Consider the following 17,149-nt stretch of genomic DNA (forward strand, 5'->3'; position numbering starts at 1 on the left):
CCGGTCATCTCTTCTCGTTGTGCAGCGTTTTCTGCCACACTTTTTCCTTCCCACAGACTTCCCACTGAAGTGCCTTGATACAGTACTCTGGGAACAGCCTATTCGTTCAGAAATTTCTTTCTGTGTCTTACCCTCTTGCTTGAGGGTGTCAATAGTGGCCTTCTGGACAGCAGTCAGGTCGGCAGTCTTACCCATGATTGGGGTTTTGAGTGATGAACCAGGCTGGGAGTTTTAAAGGCCTCAGGAATCTTTTGCAGGTGTTTAGAGTTAATTCGTTGATTCAGATGATTAAGTTCATAGCTCGTTTAGAGACCCTTTTAATGATATATGCTAATTTTGTGAGATAGGAATTTTGGGTTTTCATGAGCTGTATGCCAAAATCATCCGTATTAAGACAATAAAATACCTGAAATATTTCAGTTAGTGTGCAATGAATCTAAAATATATGAATGTTAAATTTCCATCATGACATTATGGAAAATAATGAACTTTATCACAATATGCTAATATTTTGAGAAGGACCTGTATATTAATGACTCCCTGTCGGCAGGTATTATTAGGCCTTCCTCCTCACCACTTGGGGCAGGGTTTTTCTTTGTAGGGGAAAAACGATGGTTCATTACGACCATGCCTTGATTATGGAGGCCTAAATCAGACCACTGTTAAAAACAAGTACCCACTTCCACTCATTACCTCTCCTTTCGAACCGGTTCATGGTGCTACCATATTTTCTAAACTAGATCTAAGAAATGCTTATCATCTGGTCAGGATCCGCCAGGGGGACAAGTGGAAGACGGCTTTCAAGACGCCGCTGGGACATTTTGAGTATTTGGTTATGCCTTTCGGACTATGTAATGCTCCTGCTGTGTTTCAAGCCTTAGTCAACGACGTTCTCAGAGATTGTTTGAACATTTTTGTTTTCGTATACTTGGATGACATTTTGATTTACTCCAAGGACATTAAGGAGCATCGCAAACACGTTCGCCAAGTCCTTCAGCGTCTTCTGGAGAACTGCCTGTTCGTAAAAGCCGAGAAGTGTGAGTTTCACCAGTCTTCAATCACTTTCTTGGGCTACATCCTTGAGGGTGGACAGGTACGTTCTGATCCAGAGAAGATCAAAGCGGTGCTGGACTGGCCTGAGCCAGACTCACGCAAATCATTACAGCGTTTTCTTGGATTTGCTCATTTTTACAGACGATTCATTAAGAATTACAGTCTTACTGCTGCACCACTCACTGCTTTAACTTCCTCTAAGATCTCATTCTCCTGGTCATCCGAAGCTGAAGCAGCTTTTCAGGAACTAAAGAAAAAGTTCTCCCAAGCCCCCATCTTAGTTCATCCAGATGCTTCACGACAGTTCATTCTGAAGGTCGACGCTTCAGACAATGGGGTTGGAGCTGTGTTATCACAAAACTCAGGATGGGAAACTTCATCCTTGTGCTTTCTTTTCCCGTAGGTTCAGTAACACCGAGAGAAATTATGACGTGGGTGATCGAGAAATATTGGGGATCAAACTGGCCCTCGAAGAGTGGCGCCACTAGCTAGAAGGGGCTGAACATCCTATTCAAGTCTGGACAGATCATAAGAACTTGGCCTATCTCCAGTCAGCCATAAGACTTAATCCACGCCAGTCTCGGTGGTCTTTATTTTTTTCTTGTTTTGACTTATGCATCTCTTTCAGACTCGGACATAAGAACACCAAGCCTGACGCCCTCTCTAGACAGTTCGTCACTGAGGATTCTGTGGAGGAACCAGCACCCATCTTACCGCCCAGCTGGACGGTAGGAGTGCTCAGGTGTGAGATACAGGACATTATTTATAGGGCTCAACAACAGGAACCTGACCCTCGCACTGGACCACCAAACCACATCTATGCTCCGTCTCAAGTACGTTTTCGACTTATCGACTGGCTTCACTCAGCTAAGTTTTCGGCTTATCCTGGTGTTAGTAGAACCATTGCATTAGTACAAAGAAGGTTTTGGTGGCGTTCTCTACATAAAGATGTGAAGGAGTTTGTTCAGGCTTGCGCTACCTGTGCCAGGAATAAGCCCAGCAACCAACCACTGGCAGGTCTTCTTCAACCACTCAGCATCCCAAATCGACCCTGGTCCCATATTGCACTGGATATCGTTACTGGACTACCCCTTTCTTGAGGTATGACTACAGTTCTCACGATTGTTGATCGTTTCTCTAAGGCTTGTCACCTCATCCCCCTCAGGAAGCTTCCATCAGCCATACAAACAGCCAAACTATTCACAACACATGTTTTTCGCCTTCATGGAATCCCACAGGATGTTCTCTCTGACCGTGGTCCACAGTTCATCTCTCAGGTTTGGAAACTGTTTTGTTTAGCCCTTGGAGCTAAAGTCTCACTGACCTGAGGTTATCACCCTATGTCCAATGGCCAAACTGAAAGATTAAACCAACAACTGGAATCCAAATTACACTGCCTCACTTCCTCAAATCCTACTGATTGGTGTTCATACCTGCCCTGGGTTGAGTATGCACTCAATTCTCACGTTTCTTCAGCTACTGGTCGTTCCCCTTTTGAAGCTGACCTCAGTTATCAGCCCCCTTTGTTTGCCGCTGACGAAAGGGACATCATGGTTTCATCAGTTCACCAACACAGCCGACACTGCAAGTCCATCTGGACTTCTACTATCCAGACCCTACACCGCACCGCTGACCAAAACAAACGTTTCACTGACCAGAAACGCCGACCGGCACCGGAATACCAGCCTGGACAGAGGGTATGGTTGTCAGCATGAGATATACCTCTCAAATCCATGTCTCGGAAACGTTCGCCTCGTTTCATCGGTCCCTATGAAGTAGAGACTGTGATTAGTCCCTCTGCAGTTCGCCTTTGTCTGCCTGCAAGTCTTCGGATTCATCCTACGTTCCATGTGTCGCCTAAGAAACCAACAGAACAAACTCTGCTACAACTTGGATCCCGAATCCCTCTACCCCTGGCGACCTGACCGCACCCACTTAGTAAGCCATTCACTTCTCTACCTGAAATTCTTGTCATTAGCTCAGTTACGTTTGTTCCCTGTTTTCGCCAGTTCTCTTCCCCTCTCCCCTTACAGTTGGAGATTTGCCCGTTTTCGTTCCTGATTATTTTGTGGCATAATAAATATCTTTTCACTCTTTCTATTTCCTCTGGAGTGTTCTCTGTATGTGGGTCAAGAGCTATTATGAAAATAATGACATAGATAGAAAAACTTTTTATCCAATTTCAATAAATAACTGAATCTGACTGCACTGTTCAATGGTTAGGATTAATTGGAATGTATGTACCTGACTTTTCTGAAGTGCCTTGAGACAACATGTGTTGTGAATTGGCGCTATATAAATAAACCGAATTGAATTGAATTGAACTTTGACATCTGAAAGCGAAGACTAACTATTCCATTATTTCATCCACTGTGTGATGTACTACTAGCAATTAAATAACTTCACATCATGAAGCTGCCAACACCATGCTTGACAGAAGGTACAGCAATCTTAGATCTTCTTCAGAAGGCATGTGGGGAGTTGCAACTTCCAGTTGAGCTGGACTTTGTACAGGTACATCTTACAAAATTAGAATATTGTGAAAAGTTTAAATATTTTCTGTCACTCATTTCAGAAAGTGAATTATATAGATTCATTACAAATTACAAATACTTAAGCCTCTAGTAAATTTGATGATTATGGTTTACAGATGATGAAAACCCAAAATTCAGTGTCAGAAAATTATAATATTACATATGACTAATAAAGAAATTATGTTTTCATTGCTATGCGCCCAATGTTTGGTTGGGGCTCCTTTTGCATGAATCAATACAATGGGGCATGGAAGCTGAGGTGTAATGGAAACACCTTCAGGCCTCCTTATTGTTGGGTCTGGTGGCTGTCATCTTCCTCCTGACAATACTACACAGATTCTCTAAGAGGTTCAGGTCAGTCCAGTTTGCTGGCCAATTAAGCACAGTAACACCATGGTTTCAGAAGCAGCTTTTGGTATCTTTGGCAATGTGGGCAGGTGCCAAGTGCTGATAATGAAATCCTCTTCACACAGCTTGTCAGCAGAAAGAAGCAGGAAGTGCACATACATTTCCTTGAAAATGGCTGCATTGACTATGAGGTTTAGTAGACCAACACCAGCAGATAACCTTTGCAGGTGTCTGTCAGTCATTTTCTACCACTTCTTCCATAGTGGGTCATGGTGAAGCTGGTGCCTATCTCCAGCAGTCTAAGGGTGGGAGGCAGGGCACACCCTGGACAGGTCACCGGTCCATCACAGGGCAACACAGAAAGGACAAACAACCACACACAGTCAAGGAGAAACCTAACAGTCATGTTTTTAGACTGTGGGAAGAAGCCATAGTACCTGAAGAGAACCCATGCATGCACAGGCAGAACATGCAAACTCCATGTTGAAAAACCCTCGGCCAGGAGTCGACCCCAGGACCTTCTTGTTGCAAGGCAACAGTGCTACCAACTGCGCCACTGTGCAGGCCCCTTTTCAGGTGTTTTGAGTTAATTAGCTGATTAAGACGTAACACAACGAGTTTCCAATATTTCACTTTTTAACAATATTATAATTTAATTTAGAATATTTATTTTGGATCATATTATTTTTTTTTGTTTTGTTTTGTTGCTCTACTGTGTTCCTTTGTGTGGCTGCCATTGCCTGCTGAGGTACTGGAGATGGAAATTGGCGCTGGCTGTAATTTGCACATTGTGTTCATGAATATGCAATGTAGCTTTTACAGATAAATACACACATACAAGACACAAAATTTTGGGTTTTCATTATCTCTTAGCCATTATCAAATTTACATTAAAGGCTTAAAATGTTACTATGTAATGAATCTAAATAATTAGAGTTTTACTTTCTGAAATTAATAACCAAAAAAATTAAAATATTTTTCAAATCTACCTGTAAATTTGTGATGCAGTTTCTCTCCTCTGTGTGTCATTGTGTTTCCTCAGTCCATCCTGAAGCCTGAATGTTTTGCTACAGTAAGAACAAGAAAATGGCTTTCTCCCTTGTAGCGCCAATCAGCAATGACGACACAATTGCTCTGTGCAGAACTCGCACTGGTAGGGCCGCTCCTGCGGGTGTGCTGGCAGCCTTGCCCAAGCGCACTGCACAGGTAAGGTCATACGGATGAAAGCAGCCTGATGTGCATGAATACGGCTTACATGAACCTCTTGTTGCAGATTGGACACATGTACGGATGCCTGCCAGTGTGAATACACGTGGACCTTTAGAATGGACATTGTGTAGAACAGGGCTCCAACTTCAGGGCTGGAGTGCTACTGTCCTGCAGCTTTTGGATGCACACATTCTCCAACAAACCATAATCAAATAAATTGCTTGATACTGGGCCTCTGAAGAACTTCATGACATAGCGAGGAGGTAATTCAGTCATTTGATTCAAATGTATTGGAGCAGGAATACATCTAAACGTTGCAGGACAGTAACTCTCCAGGACTGGAGTTGGAAACCCTGGTGTTAAACTTCTTCTCAAAGTAGGTGTATGTGAATGGTCTTGCACCAGGATGGTTCGAATGTGTGTCCAGTAAACAAATATTTACAGGTGAATGACAGTAGCAGCAAGGAAATGTAGAGACACTGGGGTGTCTAAGCTGGACTATCAGGTCTTTACAGTTTTTGTATCCCAAGCAGAATTTGATGCATTTCTAAAGAAATTCCGAAGAATTAACACTGCTGTTAGTTTTGTTTCTCATTGAGTCCACATCAGCTCGTTTATTACTGAATAATACTTCTTTTTTTTTGTATCGTCTTCAGACCACAGAGAGTGGAGAGGATGGTGTTTGGTGAATTCACCTGAAAACAGAGATTTTAGTTACTGAATGCCTAAAAATCTGAAAAGGCCAGTAAAGTTATTGTCAGCGTTAAAAACAAAATCCATCTTCTATTCAGACTTGCCTTGGAATTGTATTCCCAGTCACTGAATTCAACTTTTTAAAGCAAAGGGTCAATCTATCAATTGAAAACAATTGAGATCTAATGTGTAATGTCTATTTAATGTGTAAAAGCAAGGGGCTTAATCTGAAGTCCCAGAGAAATTAAAATGAAAAATTGATTAGGCAGGCTTGTCCAATTTGCTTAAATGTCATTGCAGCAACTCAAAAGGGTACTCAGTAGATTGTCTGCCCCCCACGTGCTTGTATGGATCCCTGACAACGTCGGGGAATGCTCCTTCTGAGATGACGGATGATGTCCTGGGGTATCACTTCCCAGATCCTGACCAGGGCATCACTGAGCTCCAGGACAGTCTGAGGTGAAACCTGGTGGGGTCAGATGGACCTAAACGTGATGTCCCAGAGATGTTGTATTGGATTCAGGTCAGGCGTGCTTGATGGCCAGTCAGTGGTGTCAATTCCTTCATCCTCCAAGAACTGTCTGCATACTCTCTCTCTCTCTCTCTCTCTCTCTCTCTCTCTCTCTCTCTCTCAATAAAGGAGTGGTTCTGCAGGTGGGGAACACAGACCACTTCTCAGTACCTATGCTTTCTGGCTGATGTTTTGGTCACTTTTGAATGTTGGTGGTGCTTTCACACTCGTGGTAGCATGAGATGGACTCTACAACCCACACAAGTGGCTCAGGTAGTGCAGCTCATCTAGGATGGCACATCAATGCGAGCTGTGGCAAGAAGGTTTGCTGTGTCTGTCAGCGTAGTGTCCAGAGCCTGGAGGTGCTACCAGGAGACAGGCCAGTACACCAGGAGATGTGGAGGAGGCCGTAGGAGGGCAACAACTCAGCAGCAGGACCGCTACCTCCACCTTTGTGCAAGGAGGAACAGGAGGAGCACTGTCAGAGCCCTGCAAAATGACCTCCAGCAGGCCACAAATGTGCATGTGTCTGCACAAACGGTTAGAAACTGACTCCATGAGGATGGTATGAGGGCCCGACGTCCACAAATGGGGGTTGTGTTCACAGCCCAACACCGTGCAGGACGCTTGGCATTTGCCAGAGAACACCAGGATTGGCAAATACGCCATTGGCGCCCTGTGCTCTTCACAGATGAAAGCAGGTTCACACTGAGCACATGTGACAGACGTGACAGAGTCTGGAGACACTGTGGAGAACGATCTGCTGTCTGCAACATCCTTCAGCATGACCGGTTTGGCAGTGGGTCAGTAATGGTGTGGGCGGACATTTCTTTGGAGGGTTGCACGGCCCTCTATGTCTTCGCCAGAGGTAGCCTGACTGCCATTAGGTACCGAGATGAGATCCTCAGACCCCTTGTGAGACTATATACTGGTGCGGTTGGCCCTGGGTTCCTCCTAATGCAGGACAATGCTAGACCTCATGTAGCTGGAGTTTGTCAGCAGTTCCTCCAAGATGAAGACACTGAAGCTATGGACTGGCCCGCCTGTTCCCCAGACCTGAATCCGATTGAGCACATCTGGAACATCATGTCTCGCTCCATCCACCAACGTCACGTTGCACCACAGACTGTCCAGGAGTTGGCGGATGCTTTAGTCCGGGTCTGGGAGGAGATCCCACAGGAGACCATCCGCCATCTCATCAGGAGCATGTCCAGGCGTTGTAGGGAGGTCATACAGACACGTGAAGGTCACACACAATACTGAGCCTCATTTTGACTTGTTTTAAGGACATTACATCAAAGTTGGATCAGCCTGTAGTGTGTTTTTCCACTTTAATTTTGTGTATGACTCCAAATCCAGGCCTCCATTGGTTGATAAATTTGATTTCCATTGATGATTTTTGTGTGATTTTGTTGTCAGAACATTCAACTTTGTACAGAACAAAGTATTCAATGAGAATATTTCATTCATTCAGATCTAGGATGTTATTTGAGTGTTCACTTTATTTTTATGAGCAGTGTATAGTGATGGCAAATGTTTTTTGTTTTTATTCAAGTCGAGTTTTTTTATGTTTTATTATCCGCTGATAAACATCAAACAACAAAACCAGTGAGCTTTTCATTCACTGAACCTAATATGTTGCTTTACTGTTTTTTTTTTGTTTTTTGTTTTTTTTGAAAGATGTGTGTAATTGTAATTTATTTGTTATTTCTACTATCATTGTTACTATTAAATGTCAGTTTACTTATTCCTATATTTATACATTTGTCTTTTGTGGTGTTGTTAGACACAGATGGTTAAAAGGGAAATGTTAACAGTCAATCAAACAGGTGGGTTTTTTTGTGTTTTGGTTTAAGATTTAAGTGGCTAATATTACTTCTATTCGTGCAAGTGTCACTATACAATGTATGCTATTGTGGTATTTGGTTTTTATGCACTGTAAAATGAATTATCTTGTCAACAGACTACAAAACAAAGAGTTTTTGTCTTTAATACATGCAAGTTGTTTATGTAATTTTTAAGAAATTTTTTTTAGTTATTTTGTTCAAACATCCAGTCTCTTTTTATTCCCTTTAATTAAAATATACAAATAAAGCCATCCTTACACAGAGCCTTTGGCGCCCTCTAGTGTCACAATAGCAGAATTGCTTGGTCGATCCGTTCTTCGTCAACCAACCAGGAAAGAGGGTTTGCCATGATCTGGACTGAGGCGGATGAGACCAGGAACCATTGTTCTGCTCTTAATCCGAGTCCAAGAAGAAATTCGGGAGGTCTTTCATGCGTCCAGCAAAACCGCACCTCATTTTCATGAGTTGCCGATCGCAGATGGTTGACACACTTATCAAAAAATTAGGATTTATTTATAAAGCTATCTTATAAGGCTAGCTCTCTGTGTTTTCCCCCACTGTTCGTTTTCTGTAGCAACCACAACCCGAGGGCGAGATCCAGGGCCGTGCATTTTTTCCCTTTTGGTCAGCTGCTAAATGGAAACAAAACGCGGAGCAGAAAGTGGAAACAGCCGAGGTGCGTGCATCCTCATCACAATAATCCAAATATTAAGTGTTTTATGATTCCGGGTTTTGTGCTGGCGTCTATGGGCTAGATCCACACGGATAGTGTAAATAACCGCTTTTGTTCAAATCACTGTGGTTTACATTTAATAATATACAATTCGATTGTTATTGCTAGTGATGGGATGTGAACGCTGTTTTATTCCCATCCTTCCCTGGGGGCATGCTTCAGTTTGGCGGAATATTTGTGTGCCATATGATTTCCTAGCCGATCACAGCATTATTCTGGGTTCCCCCCCCCCTTGTTACTTGTGGCAAAAGCCCAACAGCCTTGTGAAGCACACGGTACAACAGTCGGGGGAGTTTTATTGTGCTGTCGCTGTCATGTCATTATTTTACCTAGTAATTCTCCACTCTGAGTCCATCCTGGGCTCCTAGATAAATCATTTCAGGTGCAGGTTGTAGACTTCGGATGAAATCATAAGTGGATGCATCTTGTTAGCATCCGTAGCTCTTGAACTTTTTCATTTTTTTCATGTTACAAAAACAAATTTCTGTGTATTTTATTGGGATTCGGTTTGATGGACCAGTATAAAGTAGGGCATAATTGTGAAGTGGAAGGGAATAGATGCTTGATCTTCAAATAATATATCATATGAGCTACATCAACATTTAATTTCCCTTTGGGAATAATAAAGTATTTTTGAATTGAATTGAAATTGTTTTACAATTTAAAATCTGAAACGTATGATGTACATTTGTATTCAGCCTCGCTTGAGTTGTTAATTTGTAGAATCATCTTTCATTGCAATCCCCGCAGCAAGTCTTTTGAGGTGTGTCTGCTAGCTTTACATGCCTAGCAACATTAAAACTGTGCTCATTCTTTTGTGCAAAATGGTTTAGGCTCAGTCACATTGGATGGACAGCTGCTATGAATAGCTAGACTCGCCCTAGATTCTCAATTGGATTTAGGTCTGGACTTTGCCTGGGCCATTCTAACAAATGAGTATGCTTTGATCTAAACCGTTCCGTTGTGGATCAGGGTGCTTGTTTAGGGTTGTTGTCCTGGATTTAGGTCTGGCTTTTCTAACATAAGAATATGCTTTGGTCTTATATGCATGTATAGCTATATGTTTAGTATGCCGCGAAGATGTCTTCCAGGATTTCTCTGTGTTTAGTTGCATCTATCTTCTCATCCAATCTGACCTGCTTCCCTGTCCTTGCTGAAAACATATTCCCCCACAGCATGATGCTGCCACCACCATATTTCCCTTTGGTCATTGTTTGCTAAAGATGACACTACGGCTGAACAATATTGCGAATATATCGTCATAGCAATATCATGTGCAATATTCATATTGCAAAGGACTATTTGTAGTGCAGTAATTTTTGGCTAAAATAATCCAAGTGTGCATTTTACATGCTAATGTAGTTTTATCCAGTTGGACAGTCTCACAGCTGCAGATGCTCACACAGGACACACAAGACATTGATCAAAATGCTAAAGGGCACAGAGTGTAGCAAGCGCAGGTAAGAGAGGAAAGAAGAAAATAGCTATATATCACAACTGGTATTGTCATAGCAACATTCACCAGTATTGTATTTTTAATATTGTCCAGTCCTAGGTGAAACACAGCGATAAGGCAATTGGTTGCACTGGATTTTATTTAGGTGAACTCGTGTAAAGTTGCATGAATGCAAATGTGGGCTACAACTTCAAGATTTGCAATAACAAAAAAACATGAAACCGGTGCAAAAGGCCAAATTCATGTTGTTCTGTCACACACAATCTACAGAGGTTTGTGGTTATAACATAAAATGTGGAAAGGCTCCAGGTGCAGGAATACTTTTGCAGTCACTGTAAATCCACTACTTTGTTAAAAGCTGGTTTTAAAAAAGACAACATGAATTCAGCCAGTTACCATACGATAATAATACGATTTGTTGCCTGTTAAATAAAATACACCCTAACATCCAAGATTTGTTTTCATTGCAAGGCTCACATGTTTAGTTTATTTTCATCAGGTGCCAGTTCACAACAAAAAGCATGTCCAAACCTATTTGCAGAGAGAGTTTTAGGTCATTTCAAGAGTTTGAGGTGTATGTTTACGTTTTGATCTTTATCACCAGGTAATGATCTCCCAGCCCGTTATCTGCGGCTCTTGGCCCCGCCCTTGCAGCTCCTGTCAGCTGCAGTGTGGCAGGTTGTCCAGAAGGGACTCGTGGATCACTATGGGATGCTGGAGGAGTTTGTTACCATGGTGACAGAGCTGGTCCCAGAGCTGATGAGCTACAGTCAGAGGGCTCAGCTCATCCTGGGCCTCAGGGCCAGGGTCAGTAGTGTTTACTGCTTGGTGAAGCATAATAAATACGTCATAAATGTTGTTTTTTTCATAAAGGATCAACTTTATGCTGTATATGTAAGGTTGATTTGAACCACCCATACATCTGTATTTATTTGGTTTATTATCTGCAAAAGATAGCCTTTTATGAAAGGTAAATATGACTATTTTGACTGCTTTCTGTAACTAGTTGGTCCTGGAGCTCTGTCGAGGAGATCACCCAGTGGACATGCAGACCATTCAGCCACATCTGGACAGAATAAAAGCTCCTGTCAGCACCGCCAAGGATCACCACGTGAGTAAACTGAAGCTTGGAAAACATCTACTTCTTCTAGTTTTGGTAGTCCTACTTAGTTGAGTTACATCTGCATTCTAAAACTAGATGATACCCTGCCTGGCCAAAAAAAAAAAAAGTCGCCACATGGATTTAACTAAGCAAACAGGTACAAGCCTCCCATTGGATAATTACTGTATGGGAAGGATAGTGGGGACCCATCGTCTTCGAGGAAGAAATATGGCCGAAAACAAATCCATTAATGATTGTTATTGGCGATCACTTAAACGTTTGGTGAAATCAAATCGAAGAAAAACAACAGTAGAACTCCAGGCTATGTTTAATAGTGAATGTAAGAGCATTTCCACATGCACACTGCGAAGGGAACTCAAGAGATTGGGACTGAACATCTGTGTAGCCTTAATAAAACCACTAATCAGTGAGGCTAACTGGAAAAAAAGGCTTCAATTTGCTCCATTGCTCCGGATTCCATAGAGATTGGAATCTGGAGCAATGGAAGAAGATCATATGGTCTGATGAGTCCAGATTTACCCTGTTCCAGAGTGATGGGCGTACCAGGGTAAGAAGAGAGGCAGGTGAAGTGATGCACCCATCATCCCTAGTGTCTACTGTACAAGCCTGTGGGGGCAGTGCTATGATCTGGGGTTGCAGCAGTTGGTCAGGTCTGGGTTCAGCAACAGTATGTGTTCAAAGAATGAGGTCAGCTGACTTTCTGAATATACTGAATGACCAGGCTGTTCCATCAATGGATTTTTTCTTCCCTGATGGTACGGGCATATTCCAAGGTTGACAATCCAAGGATTCATTGGGCTCGAATTGTGAAAGAGTGGTTCAGGGAGCATGAGACATCATTCTCACACATGGATTGGCCACCACTGAGTCCAGACCTTAACCCCATTGAGAATCTTTGGGATGTGCTGGAGAAGGCTTTGCGCAGCGGTCAGACTACCATCATCAATGCAAGATCTTGGTGAAAAATGAATGCAACACTGGGTGGAAATAAATTTTGTGACATTGCAGAAGCTTATTGGCCAGGCAGTGTATATTTGATATGTCTACTGTTGTTTTTTTAAGGTAACAATAAACCAGGTGGAGGAGTCCGAGGTGAACTTTGTTGAGCTGGTGCACTCATTACTCGAGGATCCCTCTGAGAGAAAATATTTCTTCCAAGTAAGACCTCTCACTTTGTTTACTTGTTGGGGGGGACTTAACACATTTCACATGAAGGGAATGTCAAAATCAGAATCAGCTTTATTGACCAACACTGTGTGCACAAACAAGGAATTTGAAATCAGTTTAAGCGCTCGCAGCATACAGACATTAGGTATAAATATATAAACTTTAGAGAAAGTGAAATAAGGAACAGTAAGTACATGTATGTACATTTAATTTTGTATATATATATATATATATATATATATATATAGGGAAAGAAATATAGGAAAGAAAAAAGGAAATACAGGTTGTGGTAGTGCAAATATGGTTATTTTGTTTCCAGCAGAGTAGCTGACTACTTAGGCTGTAAGGTGTTCATTGTGTTCATCAGAGAGAGACAGCCTGGGGGAAGAAACTGTGTCTGTGGTGGCTGGTTTTTTTAACTGACGTTCTGAACCATCGACCTGAAGGTAAAAGTCTAAACCGTTTATGTCCAGGATGTGTGGGGTCTGCAGAGATACTGGCTGCCTTTTCTGTGACGCTAGACCTGTACAAGTCCTGGATGGAGGGAAGGTCAGCATTGATGATCCTCTCTGCAGACCTGATTGTTCATTGTAGTTTGACATGTTTGTGTATGAGCCAAACCACACAGAGATGGATGCGAACAGGACAGACTGAATAATAACAGTGTAGAAGATGACCATCAGCTCCTGTCGCAGGTTGTACTTCTTCAGTTGCTGCAGGAAGTACAGTGTCTGCTGGGCCATCTTCCGAAAAGTGTCTATGTGTGAGGACCAACTCAGGTCCTGGGAACGGGTGGTTCCTAGGACCCAAAAGTGATCAGCAGTTGACACTGCGTTGCTGAGGATGGTAAAGGAAGGCGGTGTGGTTCCCCGGAAGTCCATGGTCAATTCCACAGTCTTAAACTCCAAGTGGTAGGCAGGTCGTACTTTTGTGTGGGACTGAGGTGTGAATCGTTGGTTTTGAAACCTGCAGAAGAAGCTGGTAAGATTAGAATAACAACTGGCTGAACAATTTCATAATGTCTGGAGACTAACAACTTTTCTTTAATGGCCCAAATGTTTTCTAGGCACTCTTTGGTTACCCTTATAGAAATTAAACTGTTTAAATCAAGCTCTATCATGGTTTGATTTAAACAGCCTGAGCGATGTCAATGACCCATCAAGTCAAAGCTCCATGTCAAGATTTATTTTCTGTCCAATAGTATTCAGAATTATTTTAAGTATTTATGGATACCAAGTTCCAGTTTGTATTTTTTTAATTAATGCTAGCATGGGTTTGAAAATGTAGAATCTTTGAATTGCAGTAAAAAACAACCTTCAATCAGTATTATATAGCACTTAATTCACTTTTTAATTTTGTTTTAACTGGACTCTGTTCCTCCAAACTGGCCTCGATATGCTTCTTCAACATGATGCTAAAAAAGCTAGCTGTAATATTCTGATGACACGTTGCCTAAAATGGTCAAAGCTTTACCATTTCTTTCTAAAGATATCTCTGACTCAACACATACAGCTGCTGTCTTTAGTTTGCTAAAGTTTTAGGCTAACCCTTTCTTATGCATCTTTCTCTCTGTTTTGATATGACTCAGTAGGGTTGCAAGATTTTACGAAATGTTCAAGGTTATAAACTTTCTTTGTGGATTAACAGAAATTTAGGGTAAAGCATTGGGAATTTAGACTAATGAATTTTGCCGTTAACAGTTTAAATGTAGTTGAGAAAGTATATATTTTACTAGCACAATCTTGCCTAAAACAGCCAGACTTCTTGCGAGTACACTTGAATGTATCTATGCCATTACTCAATCACTTGTACATAGCACACTGCTTGCTGCCAAGGTAGCCATTGAGGCCATGGTACTTACATGCCCTGTGCATTCCTCCATCACATGCACAGATGATTTATAGAGTCCTGGACAGTTAAGGCCGCATTCTTGAGGCCAGAGCAAAAGACCTGTACAAGTCCACACATTTATATCTATGAAACACCAAAAATAAAGTGTTAATGGAAATACTGAGTTGTAATCAATGCTGTATTTGATTCATAGTTATAATGTTTGACTTGCAAATGTTCTTATCATTATATCAACAGTTTCGTGTAGAAAAATCTCCTTGCACAAAGCCTCATGAATGAGGTAAAACAAAAGGTTAAAGGTTTTTCTTCCTGATTCTTGACTGCTGATGTTTTACCTTTGCATCACATCCATCATTAAGCACCACATTCACATGGAAAGCTAAGGTCATGCCCTCCACTGAGGCTCCGTAACCAAAACGAAAACATCCCTCTGTGAGTTTAACAAAAATGCAGTGGAAATCAACAAATGTCATATGATGAATATGTAATTTGGGTTATTTCGTTAAAAAAGACAATATTCCAGCTACATATGTAGTTGTCAGCAAATTAAAAACCTGACTCAGTAATGGGTTTAGCTGTTTTTCCTAAATGGATCCCTCTGTTGACTTGGCACGCATATCTGTTGCAGGAAATCTTCCCTGTGTATTTCGGCCCGAAGTATGACGCGGCCCTCGAGATGCTGGTGTGGGAGTTTATATCAAGACTGGAGGAACTAATGCCTGCTCCAGACTTCACACAGGTGCGTTATTTCAGCTCAAGCATAGAAGAAGTTAACCAGTTTGATGCTGAAACTTTACTTTAACTTACTTATTATCCATAGCCAATTATAACACATTGGGGTGTCTCCATTACTCCAAATGGAGTCTCGTCTAAGGGCTCAGGTGTGATGGATGGTAAACTGGGAGTAGATCTGCCACAGTGTCCCAGTAGACATTTCCTCATCATCCTTCTGTTTAGAAGAGAGTCTCTAGAGAAAAACACGACCACAAAGCCTGTTAATCAGAGACAATAACAGCATGCCATAAGCAACACTGATTTTACATATATTTGTTTTTAGGTTGTTTAACATTTAATGAAATGTTTATTGTTTAGTTTCATTTTAAGTGTTCCACGTGCGTCTAAATCAACCCTATGTGAGGCCCGCTTCACACCGGACTAAGGCAACACCACAACATTAAAAATCTGTCAGAACATGAATGGTCCATGCACGATTTAGGAGGAGTCCTCCTCCTCCTGTGCAGCAAGAATCTAGTGCGCACTTTAAAACATCTGCGGCAGCGTGAGACGTCCCTAATAGTTGTGATCATGCAAAAAACGTCTGCAGTGAGATCATGGTGGTTCTTCATGCTAGTAGCAGCTTGGTTGCTTATATGTGAGATGCGGCTCGACATGTTACAGATGTGTTGGTCCCCAAAGAATAAAAAAAAAAAAAGTTTATGTGGCCATGACCTCAAGCCTCCTAACCATGTCCACATGTCCAAACCTCCTAATTAAAATTATTGTGCTATTTACCACATTTGCACTATGCTCAGTACAAAAAAAAACCTCTTAACTGTGCTGCTAAGTTAATGAAAACACTGATGTGGTTTCTTCCTCCACAGTCAGACTGAAGCTGATGATAAAGACACAGAAACCTCAGATATTATAGAGAAATTCTGCAGATTATTTGGAAACATCCTATTGCAGATATGAAGCTAAACATGGTAGCCCTGTGGTAATCTGCTAGTTTTCCACAATCCAGTGACGTTTGCATGGTCTTGGACATCCTGGAAGCTGTACAGCAATCTTATCTGGTGTGAAAGGGACCTAATAGTAGGACTGGTCTTTTGGCAATTTAAACAAAAGAGTAATGAATGACTTTATAACTGTACTGACCTTATCTCCCTTCTCAGTTGGCAGCTTTGCTGACAGACGCTCCGTCATATCTTGACGACTGTTTACGATCATTTTTCCCACCAGAGGACATGAAGGCTTTACTTGACCACCACAGGAGCCTAGGTCATTTTGAAGAAAAAGGTAGAATTTAATTTTTATCAAGGCAAAACTCCAAAATGCAACCAAACTTTGGGCATATAGTGACTATCATTTCTTTCATTTAATTCAGCCATTTTATTACCCTGCAGATCCAAGACTATTACCGATGGATGACTGCATCCTCTCCTCCCTCTCGCTGCCTCCCGGGACCAGACCTGTTATTGACACCACCTCTCAGTCTCCTGCCCCACCTAAAGACTCAACCCCTCCAGTACATCTTGGAGCTCCCATCAACACCAGCACTCTGGAGAGTCCGAGCATGAGGGTTTCTGACACGCTGAGACAGAAACTGAGGGAGGAACGGAAGTCCGGTGTTTGGCAGCTGCAGGTCAGGAACATGAACATTTCTCAGGAACGGAAAGCACAGAGCTCATCACAACCATGCAACGAAACCATTGACCTCACAATTTCCAACGAGGGAGGGGACTCCGATTCAGAGGCCAGCGAGAGCCCCCACAGCTTGTTTGGCTCTCAGAGTGCAAAGAAGAGGAAGCTGAGTGAAGATGTGGACGTTCCCAGGAAGCAAAATGCAGAGGCTTCAGCTGTTCTGTAAGATAAACAGACATATCCTAAATAATACATGTTCCATC

At 42.1% G+C, this 17,149-nt stretch overlaps 2 protein-coding genes across 2 annotated transcripts; one reads left to right on the plus strand and one right to left on the minus strand.

Moving 5' to 3' along the window:
* The first annotated feature begins 8,498 nt into the window (after window positions 1-8,498).
* Window positions 8,499-17,112, plus strand: LOC124882623. The gene is made up of 7 exons (XM_047389059.1): window positions 8,499-8,871; window positions 10,989-11,191; window positions 11,391-11,495; window positions 12,570-12,665; window positions 15,154-15,264; window positions 16,418-16,541; window positions 16,649-17,112. Exons 1-7 carry the CDS (start codon window positions 8,832-8,834, stop codon window positions 17,110-17,112), a joined length of 1,143 nt encoding a protein of 380 aa, XP_047245015.1. The 5' UTR covers window positions 8,499-8,831.
* Window positions 12,716-15,131, minus strand: LOC124883284. The gene is made up of 2 exons (XM_047390321.1): window positions 14,536-15,131; window positions 12,716-13,640 (listed from the first exon to the last, which is right to left on the minus strand). Coding segments are annotated over exons 1-2 (633 nt in total). The 5' UTR covers window positions 14,538-15,131; the 3' UTR covers window positions 12,716-13,009.
* Window positions 17,113-17,149: the final 37 nt, after the last annotated feature.

The sequence above is a fragment of the Girardinichthys multiradiatus genome, chromosome 17 (assembly GCF_021462225.1).
Source record: "Girardinichthys multiradiatus isolate DD_20200921_A chromosome 17, DD_fGirMul_XY1, whole genome shotgun sequence".
Classification (NCBI taxonomy): domain Eukaryota; kingdom Metazoa; phylum Chordata; class Actinopteri; order Cyprinodontiformes; family Goodeidae; genus Girardinichthys; species Girardinichthys multiradiatus.

Excerpts from the sequence above, each read along its gene's own strand:
- LOC124882623 (XM_047389059.1), top strand. The coding sequence starts at position 8,832 with ATGGAAACAAAACGCGGAGCAGAAAGTGGAAACAGCCGAG. Across the intron at positions 11,496-12,569 it reads GCACCGCCAAGGATCACCAC|GTAACAATAAACCAGGTGGA; the intron begins GTGAGTAAACTG and ends TGTTTTTTTAAG. Across the intron at positions 16,542-16,648 it reads AGGTCATTTTGAAGAAAAAG|ATCCAAGACTATTACCGATG; the intron begins GTAGAATTTAAT and ends ATTACCCTGCAG.